Source organism: Gordionus sp. m RMFG-2023, chromosome 1 (genome assembly GCF_954871325.1).
Source record: "Gordionus sp. m RMFG-2023 chromosome 1, tfGorSpeb1-WG-v2, whole genome shotgun sequence".
NCBI lineage: Eukaryota > Metazoa > Nematomorpha > Gordioida > Chordodea > Parachordodidae > Gordionus > Gordionus sp. m RMFG-2023.
Genome location: NC_088775.1, coordinates 19,223,015 through 19,249,313, shown reverse-complemented (window position 1 = coordinate 19,249,313; position 26,299 = coordinate 19,223,015). Strand labels below are relative to the sequence as shown.

The 26,299-nt window shown below is 26.4% G+C and overlaps 1 protein-coding gene across 1 annotated transcript in view; it reads left to right on the top strand.

Annotated features, from left to right (window-relative positions):
- Positions 1-4,204: 4,204 nt before the first annotated feature.
- LOC135931681 (broad substrate specificity ATP-binding cassette transporter ABCG2-like) overlaps positions 4,205-26,299 on the top strand; it is a 39,442-nt gene continuing 17,347 nt past the window's right edge. The window contains exons 1-13 of the mRNA XM_065468948.1: positions 4,205-4,332; positions 4,371-4,430; positions 4,474-4,591; positions 4,631-4,783; positions 11,525-11,682; positions 12,830-12,981; positions 13,116-13,193; positions 13,666-13,790; positions 14,483-14,719; positions 22,773-22,838; positions 22,882-22,967; positions 23,396-23,485; positions 23,538-23,662. Of these exons, the coding sequence (XP_065325020.1) occupies positions 4,402-4,430; positions 4,474-4,591; positions 4,631-4,783; positions 11,525-11,682; positions 12,830-12,981; positions 13,116-13,193; positions 13,666-13,790; positions 14,483-14,719; positions 22,773-22,838; positions 22,882-22,967; positions 23,396-23,485; positions 23,538-23,662 (1,417 nt within the window). The 5' untranslated portion in view covers positions 4,205-4,332; positions 4,371-4,401. The remainder of the gene's footprint in view (positions 4,333-4,370; positions 4,431-4,473; positions 4,592-4,630; positions 4,784-11,524; positions 11,683-12,829; positions 12,982-13,115; positions 13,194-13,665; positions 13,791-14,482; positions 14,720-22,772; positions 22,839-22,881; positions 22,968-23,395; positions 23,486-23,537; positions 23,663-26,299) is intronic.

The following is a 26,299-nucleotide window of genomic DNA, read 5'->3' as shown; positions in this document are numbered from 1 at the left end:
TATTCACTATTCGATTTTATTTCATAAGATTCGTATTTTATGAATAAAAAAATTATTTGATTCGAATCGAATAAAGAAAATATATTATCTGTGGAATATTTTTTTTATCTATTTATTATTCGATCGAATTATTCTTATTATTTGAAATAATTTATAAATATTAGAAATTATTCGTAATTAAATATTCCAAATTATTTGTTAATATTTCAAATTATTCAGAAATATTCAAACCCAGAAATATTTGACATGATTCTTAATTATTTAAAAGTTCCTTGAAAAGTTTTTACTTTTTTTTCAACATCTATAAATCACTTATTAAATTTTAATATCCTTTTTGAATATATTTTTGAAGAATTTAATTTTTGGCATCGAATATTCGATGAATCAAATCCAATAATGTTTTCATTATTCGAACGGATACGAATAAGGAATTATTTAATTCGTACTAATACGAATAATATAATTATTCGATTCGAAAACACGAATTATGTAAATATTTGATTTGATTCGTATTTTTGTAGGAGATTCAAAGAATTTTTTATTTTTTTATGTAAAAAATTTTAAATAAGAATATTAAATTTAAAAACTTTTTATTTGTTGAGTTAGCAGAAGAAATAAATTGTGTCCTAAATAAGAGTCTTCTTGAAAATTAAAAAATATTAGATAACTTTTTAGCTAAGTTCTATATCTCTTTTAAATTATTTAGGAATAATTTTGATCAAATAAATTTATGCTCGAATTTAAGCTCTTCGCGAAAATTAGGTATTAATAATAAATTTTTAGCTGTTTTATATTAGCATTGTTGAACGGCCCAATTAAGATTATAACCAAAATTATATTTAGTAAGCCTGTAGATTTTACACATATATGGCAGAAAGGTTTTTACCTCTATTTGCCAAATCTCCAATCTTGCATAATATTAATTTGGCCAAAATCTTAATCAGGCCGTCCAAAATATCACTATTTTATATATCTCTTATATTATTCAAGAATTTGCTGATCAGACCATAATTACTTCTTAGATTTATTAATGTTTGAATCTTTGAATTATAGAAAAGCTTTTTTTTAAATAAACAATATTATAAAAAAATAATACAATAGCAACAACCAAAAAATGATTTCTATACCTAAAAAATAAATTCTCATCATGTACATAAAAAAATTTATAAACAAAAAATAAAATATTATTTGAAAAAAAACATGATCAAACTTAGTCTGTTTATAAAATAAATAAAATAAAAAATGTATCAGACAGGACTTTGCAAAAAAAATAATTATATAAAATAGTTAAAATTAAATTTTATCCACGCCTTTATTTCATTTTTTCTGGAATTATTTAGAAGGGTAAATAAATGAGAAAGCCGTTTATTTTAGCTCGCAATAACACCTGGTTCTTGAGATATAGGGGCTCAAATCTGTAAAATTTTTAAAATGCTTATATCTCAAAAACTAATTATATATCATATTGTAAGTAAAAATATTCTCTAAAGGGCTATCAAAAAATAATAAAAATTGGCGCCAAATTGAGTCTTTAACATTCGGTTTACCTATAATGCTTTAGCTGTATTTTTAAGCAAAAAAGGGAGTTTGTTTTTAATGATATAATAAAATATATATTTATTAAATAATGTGAACAGGATTTCCATTAGTATTGTTAAACGGCTCTTTTTGAGCCGATTTTTAAAAAAGGCTCAATCAATATTTTAACCAGAAAACAAATGTCTAAGCATCGAGTTTTCGATAATAGATGTCTAAACCTTTGTGCCATCTATCCGGATCTGGACCTTGGGTCTGAACGCCGGGTCTATGCTCGGAATTCGTGCTCAGAGCAGGTTTTGTCGATATTTTAGATCCAAACACCGGGTCTGGGCTCTAGACAACCAACCAATTAACAACACTACTTATGCAGGCAAAAATAATTTTATATGTAAATAGGAAAATATCAAGTGCAGAAAAGGCTAATATGTAATATTAAAGAACTTTTCATTCACTTTAGAGAGACTCATAACGATATACAGTTAGGTCTGAGTAGATTTGCTTTCTTACGACCTAAAAACTGTGTTTTAGCAGGTGGTCCAGGTACACATACCATGTGTATCTGCACATTACATTAAAATTTTAAGCTTATTTTAATAGGTGGAAAATTAAAACAGCTAACAAACAATATTGGTTATTATAATTATCCTGTGTAAAAACAGAACAAATGAATTAATTAATAATAACTAATTTGAAATATTCGTCCTTTAGTCGACTCAATTATATATTTCGTATTCATGGTCAAGTTGAAAGTCTAAAGTAAATAAATGTAAAAAATAGATCACAAATATCTTAATTAATAAAATTTGAAATATTCGTCCTCTAGTCGACTCACGTCCATATCATATAAGTATAACTATTCGTCCTCTAGTCGACTCAAATATATATTTTGTATTCATAACTCAAGTTGGAAGTCTAAAGTAAATAAATGTAAAAAACAGAACAAATATCTTAATAAATAAAAACTAATTTGAAATATTCGTCCTCTAGTCGACTCAAGTTCATAGAAAACTATTTGTCCTCTAGTCGACTCAAGTATATAATTCCTATTTGCAACTCAAGTTGGAAGTCTAAAATAAAAAAAAAGTAATGAACAACAAATATCTTAATTAATAATAACTAATTTGAAATATTCGTCTTCTAGTTGACTAAAGTATACAATTCCTATTTAAATCTCAAGTTGGAAGTCTAAGATAAAAAAATGTAAAAAACAGAACAAATCTTAATTATTAATAATTAATTTGAAATATTCGTCCTCTAGTCGACTCAAGTATATAGACTTGAGTTCACGACTTGTTCACGACTTGAGTTCACGACATGAGTCGACTTGAGTTCACGACTTGAGTTCACGACTTGAGTCGACTTGAGTTCACGACTTGAGTCGACTTGAGTTCACGACTTGAGTCGACTTGAGTTCACGACTTGAGTCGACTTGAGTTCACGACTTGAGTCGACTTGAGTTCACGATTGATTCGACTTGAGTTCACGACTTGAGTTCACGACTTGAGTCGACTTGAGTTCACGACTTGATTCGACTTGAGTTCACGACTCGAATTCATAATTCAAGTCAGTTTGGGTCGATTTTTTCGACCCAAAACTTAGACTCAGTCGATTAACAACACTAAAATATATAGTTACGAGAGTATAATGTAATTTTATCCAATTAATAAAGTGTTAATAAATTCAAATTTAGCGTATATTTTTTACTTTCTTACAGTTAATAATCATTGGGAAATATCGAATGGAGCGGCTAAACCAAAAACTGAAAATGGATAAGGGTGAGCTCAATATTGGAGCAATCTATGTATATAGTTGTAATCAACACCGGTGGAATCTATGGATGAAGCAGTCGATCAATATTGTTATTCTTGACTCAGGCGCGATTTATATTACGTGGGGGATCTACAACTGGAGGAAACTCACGGAACTAAATAGCCAATGCTATTAATGTTAGTGATAGAGCTCGAAACTTAGAAAGAACAATAATTATATGAAGCTACCAGTGGTAGTAACCGTCTTATGGGATGGAAGTTATAGTAATGAGTAGGGATAAGGGGAGTGTGACATTTGATTTCAGTGTGATTTATATTCCTTATATTAGAATATTAATTTTGTTTGTTCATGTCATATAATATAACTACTTCTGTCAATTCATTCATTTATTTATGTTGATAAATATTTTTTGATTATCATGCGTAGTCATTTGTGTTTTTAAAAATCCCAATTTAGGTAAATTTTTAAAAACGGTTCGATTAAGATTTTAGCCAAAATATTATTATGTAAGGCTCGAGATTTGGCAAATAGACCTTTTTTTATTTGATAAAACATTTTAGGATCTTTTATTTTACAATTATTTTAAAATTATGTGATTTATTACAATCATTGAGAAAATATAAATTAATAAAATAAAAAGGTAAAAGGTAAAAGAAATGATTGTATTGAATATATATATAAGTAAAAGAATACCATTAATTTACAATAAGGGTAACCGGAGCGATGGCCTTTAATGTCTATGTGTTAAAAAACATGAAGTATATAAAGACAATTAAATAATATAATTTTACAATTTAAAAAGATATTTAATATATAAATAAAAACTATAAAAATGAAATTAAATAAAATATTGCATAATGCAAAATAGTTAATAATCAATCCTATAAAAATGGATTTAAAAAATTTAAAAAATCAAGATTTTAAAAAGATAAAATTCAAACGCAAAAGACTATCATTTTTTGACATTTCTTTTACAATTCATAAATTTCACAAAAGTCCCATTACTTTATTGCATAATATAAGGTATATTTATCGTATAATTTAATTTAATTTACTAATAGTGGGTATTTTGATATTGGAATTAATGCTATAATGGGACCAAGTGGGTCAGGAAAAACTTCGTAACATATTAATCAAATTTGTTAAGGCATTATAATTTTATAGATTAATAAATTGCTTAGCTTTTAGAAGCACTGTTGCAGGAAAACTGACTGGGAATATATATATAGATGATAAACCTTTGAATAACAATTTTAAATATGAATCTGGTTATGTTGTTCAAGTATATAATTTTAATTAAATATAATTTTATTAATTTTAGGAAAATATTTTGGTTAGCACTCTTACTATTAAAGAAAATATTATGTTTTCTGCATCATTACGGTTGCCATCATATCTAGATAATAATTATAAAAAACACTTGGTTGATGAGGTGATATCAGAATTAAAATTAAAAAAATGTGCAAATTTAAAGGTTTATTAAGTTTATAGATATATAACATATATTTGATAAAAAAGAAATACTTGTAATTTAAATGTTTAATATGCTCTTATTTATTAATTTTGGGAGTTTATAATGTATTTTGATCTTGATTTAATAATTTTTTAAATTGTAATTTTTTACTATATTCTGCTTTATCGTAATTATATTTAAAATATGAGTTCTATATTATGTGTAGCATTGCCCAGCCTAAACTAGCTCATGGAAATTTTTTTAAATTATTTTTTAACTGGTCCAAGCTCATGAAATAATTTAAAAAAAAATTTTTAATAAAAAAGGCACAAATATGTTATTCTTAGTTTAAAATTTTTTTTGAACTTCTGGCCTGTAAAAATATTTTTTTTGTAATTTATCCAGCCTAGCCTGAAAATATTTCTATGCTCCTTGTTGGTTTGAATTCAGGTTGGGTTATATTGGCCATTCTAAAAATAAATTAAAAATTTTTTGCAGGACTTAATTTTTAGTATCATATTTAGCTTGCATTAATATACATATAATATTATAAAGATACTAGGATTATTTATTGGGTCATACTTATATTATTTGTTAGTATCATGGCCAATACCTTCAATTTTGACTGATACTCAAAAATGAAAACTAACCTTCATAAATATGTATTATTTAAAACTACCTCAGTAGTGATTGGGGGGGGGGATGCAGGGTTCTGAAAAATTTAAAGAGCCCCTCAAAATTTTAAAATTTTTTTATACCACTAAAAAAAATAATTTAGGATAATGTTAGCTTTAAAAAGGTTAATTTTGGATAATGTTAGCTAAAAAGGTAATTTTGAAAATAATTTATTTTTTGGGCCCCCTGAGATTGTAATGGCGAGTGACACCCATGGCCTACCTACATTATGCATTTTCTCGTTCTGTCAAAAATATATTCCATTTCCGTTTCATTTTGAATTTCAGAATGTTTTAATGGTAAATATTAAATTTTTATTTTATTGCAAATTTTATTTATTATAAAAAAAATTATTACATCTTAAAGAAAAATATTTTTCAACTCTAATTTGATAACAGAATTGTTTGTCTATATTAAAAACTTTTGCTATTATATCATTTTTAAAGATTATATAATTCTAAATTAGATTTTCAAAAGTTTTACGATCTTAATTAAACATTACATAATACTAAGCGGACAATAGTATTATTATGTGAAGCAAACTAATCTAAAAAAATCAATTATGAGCTATTATAAAATGAAAATTAACCAATCATTTAAAAAATTCAAAGTTCCGTTTGAAGTCTCTGATTTATACGAATAGTAAACCACTTCAAATGAATTGAATATAAATAATGTACTTATTCGATTCGTTTTTGAATAGGCCTATAGTCCAACTTTTACTATAATTTATATATATATTTCTAAATCGTTAAAGGGGCTATTTCTTTTAATTTAATTTACTTTTATAAATATAAAATTTTTTATTTTCAAATGCAATGTTAAAGAATTACAATAAGATTTTGATTATAAATATTGAAAAATATTTATATCTAAAAATATTTACCATATCTAGACTTATGCGACGTTAGCTTATTTAGCGGCGATGGTTTTTTAATTCGGTGATCATCGATGCCGAATTATCTTCCGCCTAATGTATTGGCGGTGGTGCCGACAGCGATACATATTTTAAAATATGTTATTATAATTCATTGTATTACATTTTTTTATAATTTACTTGGGCACTCTTAATTCCAAGATTGTTGGTATAAATTAATTCTTAAATCCTTTCCTGTCCCACATTTTAATTGATTTGCATATTTTTCATTTTCGAAATAGACTAAGGAATTTTATTTTTACTTCAGTCACGTATCACATCAGCAATATTCTATCGTTTTTTTTAAATTAAATTAGTATAAAAATTTGGAATGAACAAAATATAAAGTAAGAAATTTAAATAAATTAGAAATTAAATTAAGTTAAATTATAATTGTCCTAATAAATATTATTTTCTGGAGAATTGTGAGGCATAGCTAGCTTCTTTTAAAATTGAGTAATAATCCACCGATATAAAAGGATATTATTTCGTTAAATATACTGGTTACAGCTATATAAAGTACTTCCCCAGCTAAATTAGCAATTCCAGGAAGTTCCAGTTGCTTTTTCAAAAGGCATCCTATTCTGGTATATTATGTTGGCCGATTAAATTTGGCATTTTTGCTCTAGATTGCTAGTGTTGCTATAATCTTTCTAGGAAGTACATGTTTATGAGCTATTTTTGCTATATACAAATTTGATGTTTTACCATTAATCCTCAATTTGGATCTCACCCTGCATTTCCATGTTGCTCTATAAGTTTTAAATATCTAATTAAAAATTGCAAGAATTTGAATTTAAATATTCTGAAACAATTTAAAGGATCAAGTAATGTGATTGATATCTATGCCCATAATATTTTAAATAAATTTTTATTAATGAAAATATTAAATAAAAAAATTATTTTATAAAATATAATACATACAGTTAGGTAATACCTAACATCAAGCTTTTTTGCTTTTCTTCTATACAAATGATATCTGAGCCAGATTCATTGATTTGCATATATGTTTCTATTTCACTATATGAAATAAACTTAAATTAACTCTCTATCCCTTTTGAAGAAATTCCACAGACTCTCTGAATGGATTTAGTAGATGCGAATATTTCTTTAACTAGATCCCGTTTGTTATTGAAAAGTTTTAATGATTGTTTCCCTATTTTATATAACATATTATTTATAGGACTCTTGTTGACACGGATACTTTCTGGCATATTTAATATTTTCTACCAACGTGTAGAGCAATTTAATTTTAAGGTTTTAATATTAATTCGATCTGGGCATTTTACATATTAAATTATTATTTTTTTGAATTTGAATATTAAAATCAATAAAATATGAATTGCATTGGTAAACATTTTTAGAAATTTACACTCCTCGCCGCCACCATATAAAAATCGCCAGCCACCCTGGCTACACGACTCATCTTAGGCGGCTTTCCCGTGTAGACGGCGGCGCACACGTATAACCACACCTATAAAAAATAAAAAAATATTTAGAAAGAAATAGAAAACTATAAATGATTTTAGGGTTTGAGGTACAAATGATCACACATGTCTGAAACTACTGTAACGAACAATAGATTATTTAGGTGGCTATATTTATTTGTCTATGTTTTTTTTGTTTTCATTATGGTTTTAACAGAAAAGGATATGGCAAAACGATCTGCACATGTATAATACCAAGCTAGGAGATGCCTTGGTTTCATGGGATTAGGATGGGGTATCACATTGGGTCTGGTTTGATTGTCAGGGGCGAGGTTAGAGGGTTTTAGCTTTAAAGGCATGTGTTGTTCTCATGGTTCCAATATTGATCGAATTGTTATAAATGATAATATAGAATTTATTTTCCTTTTTTGATATATAAATAGCATTATTTTTTTTTGTATCTTGGTATTATTAGCCGATATCATGTTATTGGTTTGGATATTGTAATCGACTAAAAAGGTATTGGTGCATATCTAGGGTTTTTAAAAAGCCCGATTCGGGTCAATAAAAACGACCCGATTAAAGATTTTAACCAAAATAATATTATTTATGTAAGCCTAAATATTTTGCTCATAGATGGCAGAAAGGTTTGGACCTCTATTTCCAAATCTCGAGGCTATTTAAATATTATTTTGGCTAAAATCTTAATCGGGAATATTCAAATATAATATCTGAATATTATTTTATAAAATTCTATATTTTTTTTATTCATTTGATAAAAAAATTTAATATTTTTTTTATTAAGCAAAAACATTCCCAGAGGTGACTAATTAATTTTAAAAGGGCAGGGCAATAACCTACTTAGACAAATAAGGTGTTTCTCGATAATTCTGATATTTGTCAACTGGATCTAAGTTTCATGTGTAAACAATCTGTTATTATTCCACAAGCTTAACAAAAAAACATTCCCATAATCATAAAAAAACTTTTAAATTACTTTTAGACAAATTTAAATCAGTTCATTTTTGTTTAGAAATTCCCATCAGTTTTTTTTGGTTCGCATAAGCATAGTCAAGATTTTGCCAATGGAGAGGGGGGGAGAGCACTATTGATCGATTTTTTCCTCATAAATTTTATTTAAGGTGATTACGCACCTTTTAACCGCAGTCAAAATAGGCGGCGTAAATCGAGGCACCGTTATAAATTTTTTTATAACATATTTTTTTATTTGCTAATTAATTTTATTGAAAAGAGAACTCATTATAAATTCAAAATCATTTTTATATAAAAATAATTTTATTTAAATTTTTCGGACATATTGATCCTCTCCTTGAAGTCAACGTCAACCAAACGGTAGAAGTGCTAGTTGCCTGAACATGAAGAATTCTTTTTAGCTGCAGTGGAAAGATTAGGAAGTTCGATTCTCTTTTCTCTCCAGAAATATAGAATATTCATATGTTGTGAATGACGTTTTCCGGATGGCATTCTTTTTAAATCACTTATAGTGGAATCACAATTTGTAATTGTTATTAAATGTTTAGTTACTAATTTTGTAAAATAATTTGAATTTAGTATTTTCTCTTGATTCACAATCGCTATATACTACCCTAATATCATCATACTCTATACGTTTAAACTGGTTTTTAATAAATTTCAGCGCCGAGTAATTTTGTTTATATAATTTGACACAATTTTCGATTTTGAAATAATGGTTTTAGAAGGGAATTCTACACCTTGTTTATTTTTGAAATAAATTAAATAAATGAACATACTTTATATTACTACTTTTAGATCACAAACCGGAAATCATAGCGCAAGTATTTTTTTAGTTTTTCTTTAGGATATGATTTCTGAGCTATCATTTTATTTTGAATTTATTTCAATTTCACTTTTAAAAAGTGATGCCAAAAAGATAGGTCTTTTTGTGCATATAGAAATTCAAGTGTTTCTTTAAATTTTGAGCAAAAATCTAATAACTCTTCTAGTAGATCTGATTCAAAGTTTAAGAACTTTTTAAAACGTTATTAATTAAATTTCATCTGTTCGGAACATTTAATTTTAATGTTTTCATATGTATGACATTGCTATTATATTATCATCATTGGAATGCCAATTTGAAATGGGGTATCAGGATATAGATCAGAGCTATCAATATCTAGCATATCTGATGTTAGTTCTATTGTAACTAAGCATTTTCTTTGATCTGCTTCAAACTCAAATTTAATTTCTGAAGTTTTATATCTTAAAGCAATAATAATTTATCTTATTCTTTTGATAAGATTTTCAACAAAAGTGTGCTTTATACCGCCCACTGTAGCCAGATTATGTAAACCATGACCCAAGCATAAGTGGTGTTCATATTAGCGTTATTAAATAGTTTTCTAACATTGGGTCTTCATTTAAAAAATATTAAAAATTATGTTAACTTCTGGAATTTTAGATTTTTGATTGATTGAATTCTATAATGATGTCAAAATAATTATGTTAAAATAAATATAAAATAAAAATTCATCAAAATTCTTTGACATAAAAAATTTACAACAGTGATGTTGACCAATTAAAAGAAAATATGGAAATTATTTTACAAAAGAATTATTCTGCTTTGGCCATGCCAGCGTGATTTTCATAAATCAATGTCCTTCTAAAATATTTATTCATTACCTTTACCATATTTTTTTCCTTTTGAATATTACTCGTTATCCAACATCTAGTAATATACAGTAAAACCTTTAAATGTGACCATCATTATAGTGACCATTTTGCTTCTATGCTAATGTACAGGGTTGGGCTTTAAAGGTATTTGAATTTAAATACAAAAACATTCCATAAAAGGTATTTAAATGTAAATACAAATAGCTTAGAAAATGTAATTACTAATAATAAAAAAATTTCAAAAAGTATTTAAATACAAATACTTTTATGTATACTTTTAAATTTTAGGATATTTATTGTTAATCATTTTATAAATTATGTAAATAATAATATCATATCAAAAAATTCGCTATATTTTACAATATAAGTCTATGGGTATAGCATGCTTAAATTAGCATGGAGGTTGATATTGTATTACCCATAAATTTTTGTTTAACATGAAATAAAATGTACAATTTCATAATATTTAAATTCAGAGGCAAAGATAATTTTAAAATAATTTTTTGCTTAAGACCTAAAGTAGGTTTTCTTTTAATTAATTTTCTATTTTTTGGCCCATGTAACTATAAATACTGATGTTAAAATTCTAATAAAACAAAGAAAAAAAGTTTTTTTTTCAATAAAGTTTTGAAAGTTTTCGAATTAAATTTTTTGTTATTTAGGACACAGGCTTATGATATGAATTGGACCTATAAGAATATATCCCAAAAAGTAACTTTTTTTGAAATCGCCTTAAAAAACAAATTTAACTCGGCCAGACCTTAAAATTTTTTTAATTTTTGGACTCTTTAGCTCAGGTTTTTAAAAATTTGGTACCTTGGTCCTATTTTGAAAATAGTTTCCAACAGGAAATCGGAAATATCTTAATGAATGTTTAAATGATCATGTGATTTCTCACTTAACTGACAGATACAATATATTAAATATTTTTATATTATAATTGGCTTCATCTTCTTTTTTTTAATAGGCCCTATTATTAGTTATTTAATTCTTGATCGACTCAGGTTTTATAAAAAGAAATTGGCACTTGTTTACGATTAAAACGAAATAAAAAAAATATTAAGTAAAAGGTCATCCATTTAAAATATTTAGGTAGGTAACGCACTATCGAGAGGAGTATCAGGAGGTCAAAAGCGGAGGTGTAGCATAGCAATGGAATTGGTAACGAATCCCTCCATACTGTTTTTGGACGAACCAACTAGTGGTCTCGATGCCTCAACTGCCATAAATGTCATAAAATTGTTAAAAAGGTATACCAATTAATCAATATATATTTCCCTTCCTTGCTTTTTAAATATAAATCATGTGTTCCATATTACTCTTCTCAGATGACTGCTAATTTTAAATATTAATCGATGCAAATATAAATGTTTCTCACTGTTCATTTAACTGATGATAATCTAAAATTAAAAAAAATTATCCAGTTTTTTTGAAACAGGCTACGATTAATCTCAATTTTATGGTCTATTTTGAATAAAATATTAATACACCAATACATCATTTCGTTTTTAATTTTGTAATATTAAATAGAAACTTTTCTAGTTGTTTGTGACAAATAACTATATTTTAATATTTTTGAAAATATAAATTTTTTTTGTAAATGAAAAATGGCATTCCTTTTTAAACTTTATATTTGTGTAAATATTTTTACATTATTGGACTGATTAACTTTTATGAAATTGTTTTTCTTGAAATAGTGATGGATAGTTTTGTTTTCAGTTTATAATATAATTTTTTGGTTTTTTTTATATGATCTTGATTTAATAATATTAAGTTTAAGTAAATACACAAATGCATTTATTTATATTATCTTTAATTTTTTTTATATATAGGCCAAATTTCCTCTTTAAATATATATTAAAAAATGGCCCTTGGTCTATCTATTTACTTTATAATTATATTCATTAAGATAAAATAATTTATTGAATCTCAAGGTCTACAAAATCTATTCGATGTTGACTATTTATCTAAAACAGATATAAAAGTTATACTGCTCAGTTGCGTATTTAGGATTTTGTTTCGGGAGGAGGGTAGGGGATAAAAATATTTCTAAAAACCGAGATTAGTTTTTTTAGACTGGAATAAATTCGATTATAAACAATTATTTTATTACACTTATAAAATTCCTTTTATATTTATTTTTTAAATGGGGGGTGGGGGATAAATACGCCACGGATTTATTTGTTTAAGGATTTTTAAAACTATACTTTTATAAATCATTTCGAACGAATTTCGCAATTGCAAGAGCCCAATAATTGTAGTTATGAGATCTTTTAGACATGGATTATAATTGAACTCAAACCTGGAGATGTGAATTCAGTTCAATGCAAGTGACCGAATTAGAATATTCGATTATTTTCTTTAAAAAATTCTGAATAAAGATCATTTTTATTTTAGATTGTCTGACAAAGGGTGCAATGTCATAATGTCTATTCACCAACCTCGATATGGCATCTTTAAACTATTTACAAACTTATTATTATTATCGGAAGGAAAAATTGTGTATCAGGGACCATCCGATCAGGCCTTAAATTATTTCAGACATCTAGGTATTTATATTTGAACCTTTTTTTACAATTACTAAGATATTTTATTACACTTTTATATGTAAGTGTGAATCATCACGTCATAAGACAGTGAATGGCAATAATATTATGTTTAAATATTTATTTTTTAAATCAAGGATTTATTTGCGACTTGCATAACAATCCCGCAGACTTTTTTCTGGACGTTATCGAAGAAAACGTAAACCAGAATATAGGTTTATAATTATGTTCAAATTTATACTCCAATATTTGAATTATACATGTGAGTCTTTCTAGAATAACTATTTACCGGAAACATATTCCATCATGAGATTGCCTACTCTGTGAATTTCAGAAAATTTTGCTCCACACTTTTTAGCTAATCTTAATTAGCATATTCAAATTTTTCGTATAAATTAACAAAGTACATACAAAATAATGGCGAAATTGTCTAAAATTTATAAGATAGGTTAGGTAGTATTCTACTATATTGGAATGCATTTCCAGCATAATCTGATTTTCCAAATTTAAAAATCGTCCATGTTGATGATTTAAAATTGGAGGATTCCAAAACCTCCGATTATTCCATAAAAATGTACCACATATATATGTTGCAGGTCACTAAATAATTAAGGGCATGAACTTTGACTTGAGAATTGAATAGTCAAACAATAAAATTAATGTGCATAATTAAACTAATACAAAAAGATCCCGAACAAATTGAGGACGATGAAGAGGAACTAGATCTTTCTTTGAATGATGATTACGAGTTAAAAAACAATCCAAAGCTCGATTTATCAATGGCGTATATGCAATCCGAATTTTATTTAGAAGTATAAATAATGTATAAATTATATTCGATCCAAAAACTGGCTTTTTCGTTGGGATTTATTCATTTTATCAAACATAATTATGCCTGATTATTTTGGGGTTTTATGTCCACTCAGACCAATTTTATAAGAGAGCGACCTTTTTAAAAAAATACATTCCTCACAACATCTAAAATTTGATTTAAAAAAATAATGTTTATTTTCCTAATTAAATTCTAGTAGGGCTAAGAATAATTTTATTGATTATTTCCTTTTCAGATAACTAAGATCATTAACAAAAAATTATAACAAGACAAAAAATATTACTTTTGAAGAAAACAAAATGTTATAATAAAAAATTTACCTGATTCTAAATACTTCGTTTGAAGAAAATAAAATGTTAGGAAATATTAATGTAGTGAAATGACATTTTATTCAAAAAAATATCGAATTGCTCCCTTATGAACGACCATTGAAAATTGACTAGTAATTCTCTCGCTTCAAACGGGCACTCTTAAAGTAGAACTGCAAATTCTCAAGCTCTATCTTTTTCTATTCCTCATATGTCGCTCAATTTTTTTTGTGGTTTTTTGAAGGTAAAGGGATGGAACTCTTAAGAATAATATTTCGACCAAAAATGGATATTGAATCCCATAACCATCATGAATTTTTTTAAATATTATTTTAAACAAATATATTAATATATATCCTAATAGTTAGCATTAAAATTAAAATTGATGCTCTCCAATACCCGTATAAATTCTCCGGCTCGTTCTTACTCTAACAATGATACAACCCGCTCACAAATATTGGAAAATGGTGTATTAGAGTTGACAACCGATTCAAACAAAACTCGCCTAGTAAAGAAAAAGAAACTTGCAGAAGGGATCATAAAACGCGTAGCCAATCAATTTCATAAAAAATCACTCTATCCTACCTCATTTTTTAATCAGGTTATAACGCAAAAATTGATGTGACTTATTTTACAACTGCTGATGAATTGACAGCGGATCTTAAAGATTGAGATCAGCCTTAATAATGTAACATTTTGAGCCCGATATATTTCATCGATTACTTGAAGTTATTAGGATTGTTCGATTCGCAATTCCTTTAACCTATTTGATATTTAAAATATTTTTTGAAAAACCGATCCTATTTTATAATTAAAAAGTTGCTTGATATTTATTTATTTTGATTTTAAGTTTTTGAAAATGTAATTAAAATACTCCTTTCTTTTCTTATAAAATAACTATTCCAGCTTTTCTATTTTAATTCCAAAAATGTTCTCTTCTTAATTAGAATACTAGTAGATCAAGATTGATGTTTATGGTAAAATTAATAATTTTTGAGAATTCATTTCAGATAATATTAATCTAAGTCTTACTCAAACAATGCATAATCGAATTAATTAGGATTAATTATTCATTACAGGGTTTGCCATTTTTTTCGTACAGAAACTCATTATTAGGGCACAAAATACGTAAACAACATTTTTTTATATTTTGTTCCCATAATTCTAACATCTTAGAAAAAAAATAATAAAATGTCGTTACCCTAATTTTTACCACTTTTAGAACACATTTCCATTTAAAACCATATGATTATAATTATTTACACTAAACTTATCATTTATTCAATAAAAATAGACTGAATATATATACAATTATTTAAACAAATTTCTAAATAAATTTATTTTTTTGAAATTATTTTAGGCATCAATGGTATTACATAAAAATATCTTATAAAATAATCTCGATTTTAGTAAAAAGAATTTCAACTTATTTTAGAATTAAAAGAAAATTGTGATTTTTATAGAAAAGGATACTCAAATGTCCTTATTTTTTACGAGGACAAATTTGCCTTATAAGATTTGAAAAGTAACATAGAATCAAATTCTTTTAATGAAGGATGTTTAAAATTAAGTAATTTTCTTTCTAAAAGGACCATCACATTTTTAAAAAACTAAAAGAAAATTTGTTCATTGATATAAAAATATTAATTATAAATTGCATGTGCATAATTAGTGGAACTTGGAAGGAACATATTTTATTGATGAATATTTACTTTTTATTTTTTTGAATGAATGGTGAATAAAGAAAATTAACTATCAAATTGAATATCTGTTCAAGTGAAGGATATTTTTCTCATGTGAAGGAAAATATAAACTTGCTTAGCCATGATGCCCATTAATTATTAAAACAACAATAAAATAACTTTTTTCATTTAATGACAAAGAAAATCGATTGAAATTTGCCGATCCAACTGTATATATTATATACATAGGTCATTAAGCCTTCAATTGTTGTTTTAAAATATTTTTCTTTTTAAATGTTTTATTTTTTATACAATTTTTAGATATATATATTTTTCAGTATTTATAATAAATATTATATTATTTAGTTATAAATTTATCTTTTTAAGATTATTTCGATTTTTTATAATATATTAATATGCAATACCAGTGACGCACAAAATTATTTTAAGCAAATAAATGTATTTAGTTCAGCTGATTTTTATTGAATTAATTATAAGTTTATTATAAAAAATTGTGTACATTTAATAAAGACTCGTTTTAAATATAATATATTACGTGATAATTAAGCGCCTAGTCCTATTAAGTTATACACATACAAGTATATGTACAACAGGCAACGCTTGGTTCTCTTAAATAAAAAATAAATTCTATCATATTGGATATCAAGAATTTAAGGAATTGATAATGAGAAGGACCATCCATGTTTTTTAAGCAACTTGCTATTTAAACGTCTACAGGAAGAAGGAAAGGTAGAAAAAACCCGCACCTGATTAAATAAAGGGATATCAGGGAGGGGTTTGGGTAGGTTAAGTTATTTATATTTATATATGAAGAACCTTAAATTGTAATTTAGAACAGTGTTAATATAGTTTATTAATAATTATGTAGATAACCAAGGAGAAATTTGTTAAATTAAAATATAAGCAATATTGGTATTTACTAATCGAGAGTAATATAGGAGGATCGAATAGGTATGATATTGAGGTTTGTATAAGGGGGTGGATGATGTTGTAATTCAATTAGAAAATAAATGTGTTGTAAAATTTGGAATTCAGAAAATGGGAATTATGTTTTATTATATAATTCTTTTATTTTAAACAATTTATTTATTGAATTTTTATTATTATTCAGGGAGGTGAATTGGGCTAAGCTTATGTTCAAACTCAGAATATCTTTTATAGTTTTATTTTGCAGTACGTTTTGTAATTAAAGGATTTTTTATTCTTGTATATATGAAGGCAATTAGAGCTACGCTAAATTTCGTTCAGAATTCCTCATAATATGGCCAAGGAGTTGAATTTTTCTTCTCTTAAGAGAGATATCTACTAGTGTGTTTTGATATTTTCCATAACCTTATATTTGATATTATTTTAGGATATATGTAGCCACTTATCCTTCATATGCACCTACTCATAAAGTATATTTGACATTTGTTTGTATCCCACGTATCACTTTTTTATAGAAGTATTGGGATAATCGTTGATAGGAAAATTTTATGTCTGTTTTAATTGAAATTTCCTTCGTGCGCCAAAATTTGAAATATTTGAACAAATTTAGCATGTTTCAGTCTTAATTCATTTCTTTTTTATTTGGCCTTTATTGTTTATAGTGACACCAAGATATCTAAATTCTTCTACTAATTTAATTCCCGACAAAGATAGGGGTTGGTTTGAATCTACTACAGCCCATGTAGATGGCATAATAACTATTTTATTAAAGATAATGATTAGTCCTATCTCGCCACTATACTATTTTAGTGTATCTAGCATGTTAGAAGTTTCCTCTACTTATTGTATAATCATGGCTTTATCATCTCCATAACACGGTGTGCCAGGTTTAGCTTATCATAGGAGGATAGATAAAGTAGGTTGAAGGCACCAAAGGTATTGGGAATGATTTTGTTGATGACAATATTGAATAAAATAGGTGATAGAACGCAACCCTGCTCCATCCTTTTGCGTATATAAAAGAAAGGAGAATGAGTGAACCTGACCTGGAATTTGGATGATAAATTACCAGAATGTTTACTTAAAATTTCTGTTTTTATCTACACCACTGACTGTTAAGATCCATAAGATATCATGTTTGATGCTGCCAAATGTTTTAAATCGGCAAACGTTAAAAATGGATAATTTATATCTGAAGCATTTTTATATGATGATTTTCATTGCCAGTTATTGAAAGTAAGTGCTTTGTTAAGTTTAATATGCGATTTCTTATTATGACCATAAACACTTTCGAAGCTATGGACGTGAGTGCGATAACTCTATAATCGTTTAAAGTAGAGGCATTGGAGATCTTGGGAAAGTTACAAATCAATGAGAGATTCCATTCTTTCGGAGTAAGACCCGACGCCCAAATTTTGTTAAATATGGTTAATAAGAAAACGGAGATGTAGTCCGGAGAGTGTTTGGCTTCAATTTTGTCCAGGCCCGCTGCTTTATTGTACCTAAGTTTGACTATCGTTCTCATGATCATAGGCATGGTAAAGTCCGAGTTAGGGTTTGTTCACTGGCCAAAATAGGTAACAGGGATTTTGAATCAAAAATTGTCATGTAATGATCAGGGTTGCCAGGTCAAAATTTTCAAATTGTGGGAGAAATTAGGTATTTTGTGGGAGAAATATAAAAATTGTGGGAGAAATTGCTAAAAAAAATTTTTTTGCAGGCCATTGACTTAGTTATCCACTTATTATTTTTTATAAATATAAAATCTAATCTATTTTCCAAAATAAAATAGGTAATTATTTTTCAAAATAAAATAGGTAATTATTTTTCAAAATAAAATAGCTAACTTTTTTTAAAATAAAATAGCTAACTTTTTTTCAAAATAAAATAGCCAACTATTTTTCAAAATAAAATAGCCAACTATTTTTCAAAATAAAATAGCCAACTATTTTTCAAAATAAAATAGCCAACTATTTTTCAAAATAAAATATCCAACTCTTTTTCAAAATAAAATATAACTATTTTTCAAAATAAAATATCCAACTCTTTTTCAAAATAAAATAGTTAACTATTTTCCAAAATAAAATACCCAACTATTTTTCAAAATAGGTAATTACTGTATGACACAAAATTTCTTAGAGTACTATCTTTATTATTAAAAAAACATATTGATTTATTATAATATATTAATTTTGTTTAAAAATAATAACCAACGATCTTTTTTAAATACAAAAGAATGTAAACAAGATAAAATTTTATAAAAAATTGTAATTTTACAATGTAAAAAAAAAAATGGGGGAAGGGAATATGATATTTTGAGGTATCAAAAATCTTCAAAGCATAAATCAGTACAGGGCATTCTATCAACATCTATTTCAAAACAAAAATATTCTTCAAAAATAAGAAATAATATAGATGCAACTACAGTTGCGGAAATGGTAAATACCTATCATGCAGTACAACATTCAGAGAGTTACTCACATCTCAATGTTGGTAGAATCTTTCCCCATAATATTTAACGACTAATATAAATGAATAGAATACTTTGTAGAAAAATGAGCAAGGCTATCAACAATGTTTTAGGATATAAATCCAGAAGGTCAATTCTTGACGATTTGAAAGATGTGCAAACATATGCAATTCTAACAGATGCATCTAATAAGGAGATATCAAAACATTTCCCTTGATCCTCCCCTATTTCAACAAAATTAATGTCATTTTAATAAAACTATTAAAAAAATTTTCTCCAGATATGAAATATCCAAAGACATAGCTAACCATATATAATGGTAAATATGGCAGATTTGGCATTACCAATAGAGTGTATTTACAGAATTGAGTCAGCATAATGTTGGTTGACAGGTTCCTCCTAATACGCGCTATCGTAGAATTTTAAAATACAAACCTTTAAAAAATAAATAGATTATAAAAGCTGTCCTATTTGAAAATAATTTTCAAAAATAAATGGCAGAAGTATATTTAGGAATTTTACATATAGGAAATCTACTATATGCTGTTAATATGCAGTTGCAATCAGAAGAATATAATTTAATAAAGGCTCACTAAATCTGCAGAAATACCAAAGTAAGAATATTACTATTATCGGATAATTATTAATAAGATTTAATATGATGTCATGTTTGAGGTTTGAGGAGATTGTAATGCTTCTTTATTTTTATGATTTGCCAAAATATTCAAAATATTAATTTTACAATGTAAAAAATAAATTTATTTGATTTTATGCAAATGTATAAATAAGATTTTATAAAATATAGAAAGTCAAATAGTTATATTTAATTATATTTTATATGAGATTTAAATAATGGAACTAAACGTTTACCGTCGTTATTAAGATATTTATAAAAATCCTGGCATTACATTTTATAATTTTGTTTAACCATTAACTCGGCCTCTTAGGATATCTTAAGCTTAGATTAAAGATGATTAAGATAATAATATTTTCTAAGATGAGTTCCACTTTCATTGCTAATTTTTAAAAATATTACTTCTAATATTAATAATATATTTTTTAATATATAATAGTACATAAGCAGTTTATATTGAAAATAATTTTTCTTTTTATATATTTAATTATAACATTTTATTGTCCAAAAAACAACATCAGTATTGGAAACTAATGCTTTAACCTCAAAACAATCTAAATCTCACCTAGAAGATAACTATCATGGTATATATAAATAAAAATATAAAATATGTATAATATTTAGGATTTTTTAAGCTTAGATTAAAGATGATTAGGATAATAATATTTTCTAAGATGAGTTCCACTTTCATTGCTAATTTTTAAAAATATTACTTCTAATATTAATAATATATTTTTTAATATATAATAGTACATAAGCAATTTATATTGAAAATAATTTTTCTTTTTATATATTTAATTATAACATTTTATTGTCCAAAAAACAACATCAGTATTGGAAACTAGTGCTTTAACCTCAAAACAATCTAAATCTCACCTAGAAGATAACTATCATGGTATATATAAATAAAAATATAAAAAAAGCACTAGTTTCCCATACTATTCTAACTTCAAATTTTGAAAATGTCGAATGGATTGGATTGGATGGAGAATTTAAAATTAGCGGAAAAATAAAATAAAAGAACTAGACATATTTTTCGAATAAATATTTAAAATTTATTTTAAAAATATAAAAATAATCAAATACTGTCTCTCAAAATTATTATTTATATATTAAAAATTAAAATGCTAAAAAAAAAATTGTGGGAGAAATTAAAAAATTGTGGGAGATTTTTGTGGGAGATTGTGGGAGATTTCTAATTGTGGGAGTTTTGTGGGAGTGAGATGTATGTGGGTAAACTAAAAAATTGTGGGAGACTCCCACTGATGGGGGAGGCATGGCAACCCTGGTAATGATCCAGCCATAGCTCCATTTGTTCTTCGGAATATCGTATGGTATAATTGTTATAGGCTTGCAAAACATTTTTAATTTCTTGTATGTTTCGTGTAACCTAATCGCTCTCTTAGTTCAATTTTAACTTCAGTGGTAAGATATCCATATTCTAATTGATCGGCCTCTGACCTCAATTTAGTCTTTACATACCTCTAGATGTTGAAATTTAAAATCCTCCCAACATTTTTCCAGAGAAGAATCTCCGTTAGCAAGAATAAATTGGTTTATATTTAGGGAAAGCCTAGTTGAGATAAGATGTTTCAGATTATTGTAGTTGTGTCTAATACTGGATTAAGTTTCCAAAACCGCACATCTAGTTTTTTTATTCTCCATATGTCGCTTTTGATCATATTGTGAATTTAACTATGCTATGGTTAGAGATGTTAATGGTGGTCATTGCCTTTATGTCATAGAACCAGCCGTGAATGTTAGAGAGGATCAAGTCGATCTGTGATATGTAGTTACTTCTATAGAATGTGAAGAGATGTTGTTTTTTTGTGAAAAAAATGGGGTATTCTCAAATTCTTGTTCAAACGGTATCATTGCCTATTGTGTTATTTCTGAATATAACTCCTCACGGCCTCCTTCCTGCCCATTTAATTATCGTGGTTCCAGAATTGTATAACGTATTCCCTAAAAACTGCTTTAAAATCGTTGCTCATGCAAGTCTCCTGTAAAGCATTGATACTTTATATTAAGTGAGAGACTTGTTTTTCTTGAACATTTGGAGAATGTAGTTGACTCATTCCCTAAGATTTATAATTTAGTTATTGTAGGAGATTTCAATATCAAAGTAGGCTGTGAGGAGTTGTATATCAGAAACAACAAAATAGGCAATGCTACCTTGAAAAACAAAAACAAGGCTGACGGTAAAATATTATTACTGTCACAAGAAATAATATCTCTTCACATTCTATAGAAGTAACTACATATCACAAATAGACTTGATCCTCTCTAACATTCACGGCTTGTTCTAGGCCGTAAAAAAATGACCATCATTAACATATCTGACCATAGGATGGTTAGGATTCACATAATGATCAAAATAGACATATGGAGAAATAAGAATACCAGATGTATGATGTTCGAATTAAATTGGAAAAAAAATATTGTTTACGTATTTGGTTTTGAGTTCGAAAACAACGGCAAACTATGATTTATGAATATTTTATTTAAATCATATAAAATTAAATTCAAAATATCTTTATTTTCTAATTTTTTATAAAAATATATTAAAAATTAAACAAACTTGTTATGAAAATTGCTATGCCAGCTTATTACACAATTATTTTAAAAGATCGGATCGGTTTTTAAATGATACCAGGCCGATCTGATCTTTCCCGAAATTGACCAATTCGGACTACCCTGATAGTAGTTAGATTTAAAATAAGGTTCGAGTTAGATTCATAAAAAATTTAAAACGTGCAGGTTCGATAACAAGACATGGAGTTTTTTTGGCACACTTTTTAATCATACGATTCTACTATATCGGTTTCCAAAATTTAAATATTCTACACAAATTTTTTATATATTTAAATTAAATTTTATCTTTATCTTATAATTGATATTCTAAACAAAACCGATTTAGTTTAAAGTATTGACGAAGAGGACAATAATCAATTACGCCAGGAATCCTCAAATCATAATGTGGCATGTTATTTAAATGTTTTTAATACTAAAGTAAAATTCCTTATTAGGCAATAATTATGCTTCTATATTCATTAATGTTGGGGTGGATATATTTTCGAATGGACAAATCTGCCAAATTTGGAATTCAAAATAGGTTAGAAATATCAATTATGTTTTTTCATATTATCGATATACTTTTTGTATATTTGGTAGTGGGTTCAAATAATGGGTCTGGATCGGACAACCAATATTTAATTTTCTTTGATATCCTATTTTATGTGCTTAGACTTGTTTGGCAATATAAAACACGTTACAGTAATAAAATTCTGTTTAAATTTTATTGCCTTTAATCTTTGGTTTTCTGGAAATACTGTTTTTTGGATACTAAATGCTATGATTACCTACGAAACATCCCTAATTTCTGTTACTATTCTTTAGATATTCTGAAATTGGGGTTTAAAGTCCACTTTCTGGATCGAGCCCTGCTATTTGATCCCATATCAGGTTTAGACTCATCTTATAATATTATTATTTTCGTTTTAAAATTAAATTTTACAAATTGATTTTAAAAAACTTTTGCAGGGTTGGTGCCTTGTATTTTATACTGATGAATGAAGTCTTCATATCTCTCTCAGTTATAGACATATTTATTTTGGAAAGATCTACATTCCTGTAAGTCTTTTATTACTTTATAAATATAATGATTTAAAAATTAATTAATTAGTTACGAAGTTAGTAATGGCTTTTACAGAATCTCCATGTACTTCCTATCCAAAGTTTTAGGAGATTTGTTAATTATGAAAGTTATTTCGGTTTTTATAGTCTCTTTAGTCGCCTATTGGATGATAGGTAAAAACTATTTTGATATTATTAATATATAGAGGGCGGTGAAGCGAACAATTTATTCAAAATAATTTTAAATGCCGGGCCGAAAATCCCGATAAAGAATTTCCACGGTTCGGGCCAGCCGACATCTAATTATATTTATTCAATATGAGTTTCAACCTGATCCCCTCAGATTTTTCTAATTTTTTTTACTAGAGATTGCATATAGTCTAAGAAAAAATAAAATCTTAATCTCCAACTTCAAACTACGGCTGAGATAAGACCCTTTAATTATCGAAAAATGGGCCATTTTGGGCAAAAGGCATGCCCTTTAATTTTAAGTATCTGGATATAATTAAGCTAGAAGCTTCATTTAAATTTCTTCATATAGTCTCATGGTTGGCCTTTAAAGTAATATAAAATATCAAAAACCGTAAATGATTATATAATTAAATTGGCATTTTTTTTCTCTCTCAAAAGTATAGCTATAGTATTACATAATAAATTTACAAAATTTCAAGTTGGACCGAGCACATATTTAGATAATATGGTATTTTGATCATTTGTCAATTGTAAAATTCTTTATAAATATTTTATATATCATTAATTGTAATTTATTTAAGCCAAGCTTTTAAATATTTTATGTATTTAAATAAAAGTTTGAAGAAGATGTGGGGAGGGGGGGGGGTCATTGTTAATTTGTGTAATATATTTACTTCATTCCTAAAATTTATATTTTTTTTCAATTTTGATAAACATACACGTTATGAAGAAAATTAATTCCTTGGATGATATATCAAAATAAATCATTAACAATTAAAAACACAATTCCTTCAACATTTCACGAGGAATATATTAATGTTGCCTTTGCCAAAAACTTACCATTAATGGGCGAGACATAATTAAGAAGTAGAGATATCATATTTAAAATAATTGAAAATCAAAAAAATTATCAAGATATTTGAAAATTATTCCGGAAGATAATTTTGATATTAACGATGAATGTGAAATTATTAATAAGCAATTGAAAAATAAATTTGAAACAATACATTCTCAGAATGAAAAAAATTCAGAAATAAGACAGTTTTACTAAATTCTAGGACCCTAAAAACATGAAGAATTTTTTTACAACTGAGAAAAGGGTGTTTTATCAATCTAAATATTACAAAAACTGGGAGTTTTTCGAATATTATAAATATAATTGGAAAATTTCATAATTTCGATTGAAACAGTCGTGTGCCTGGTAAAAACAGTTATCAATATAGGTAAAGGGGTCATTCCATGTCAAATCAATCACTTTTCGGCCGACCCCTTTCGATTTTGATGAAAAATCGTAGGCTGGTTATATATGTTCCCATTAGATTAGAAACAAAATTTTAGCGGATTAGCAACTATATTAGCGGAGATATTCGGGGTTAAAGGTCTAAAAAACGTCTTTTTTTGCTTTTTACTGATGTTAAATAAGTAGTTTTTAATTTTAAACTAAATATGATCAAATATTGAATATAATATCAATAGCTAAGTTAATAATTTATGATTATGGCAAAAACATCAAAATTAATTTTTGATAAAATATGGGTCATCTTATGGTCAGTTGAAAACTTGAAATTAATATTTCGAAATGTATATGATCTCCGATTTTTAATTTTTTTAAGAAATATTATCCGTTTACTATTTTTTTAATAATTTCTTCAACAATTAGCATGGCTGAATATTTATTTTAAAATTTATTGCGATTTTTATACTTTAGAAAAAATAGATGGCGCTATATATAATAGTTTTAATATGTTAAAATTCATTTTTTTATTGATTAAAAATATTTTAATGTATATATATCATACTAAATCGATTACAATGTCCATTATATATATTTATTTGTAACAGATCATAAATTTTTAAAATCTTCACAAATTTAGCCTAATTAAGATAGTTTATAAATTAATTAAATCTTACTTCATCTAAAGGAACACAAAGCCTGGCTAGCTTGTGAGATTTCTTCAGAAGATAATATATATGTTCGACCGGTGGGAGTAGAAGGATTGACCAGTGAAAGAATATGAGATTTAGGTAACACTAAAATATCATTCAGGGGAAATTTAAATGAGGCTGAAGGTCCACAAGGGTGTAAAAATCGGATTTTTACTTCTTCATTTGTATCATATTTATCGATTATATATCCTAACCACCATTTATCATCATATACACATGTTACATATCCATTAATATTTTTAAATATAATTTTTTCATTTAAAAACGAAACTTGTTTTATATTATATTTTTTAGAATTTGAATATATTTTGGTTTTTAGTCTATTTTGATCAATGGGAATAACCCCGTGAATTTTTAAGGTCCCATGTATGGGCGGCGCAGAATTAAATCTTTTGCGAAGGGCTAATTCCCCTTCGATATATTCTTGATTGGATATATATTCAAATTGAATTCCATTAATATTTTCTTTAGCATAATTATATAATTCTAATGGGGTTAGGATTTGATTTTTATTTGGTTTTTGAAGACTAGCTCTGGCAACTAATCTTTTGACAGTTCCCCCGATACCGTCACATGCATTTTTGCCGTGAGCAGTGGCAAAGAAATGCCATTCGGCAGGAATATTAAAATCGTATTTATGAAGACATATGTTCAGAAAATTTTTGCGATTCT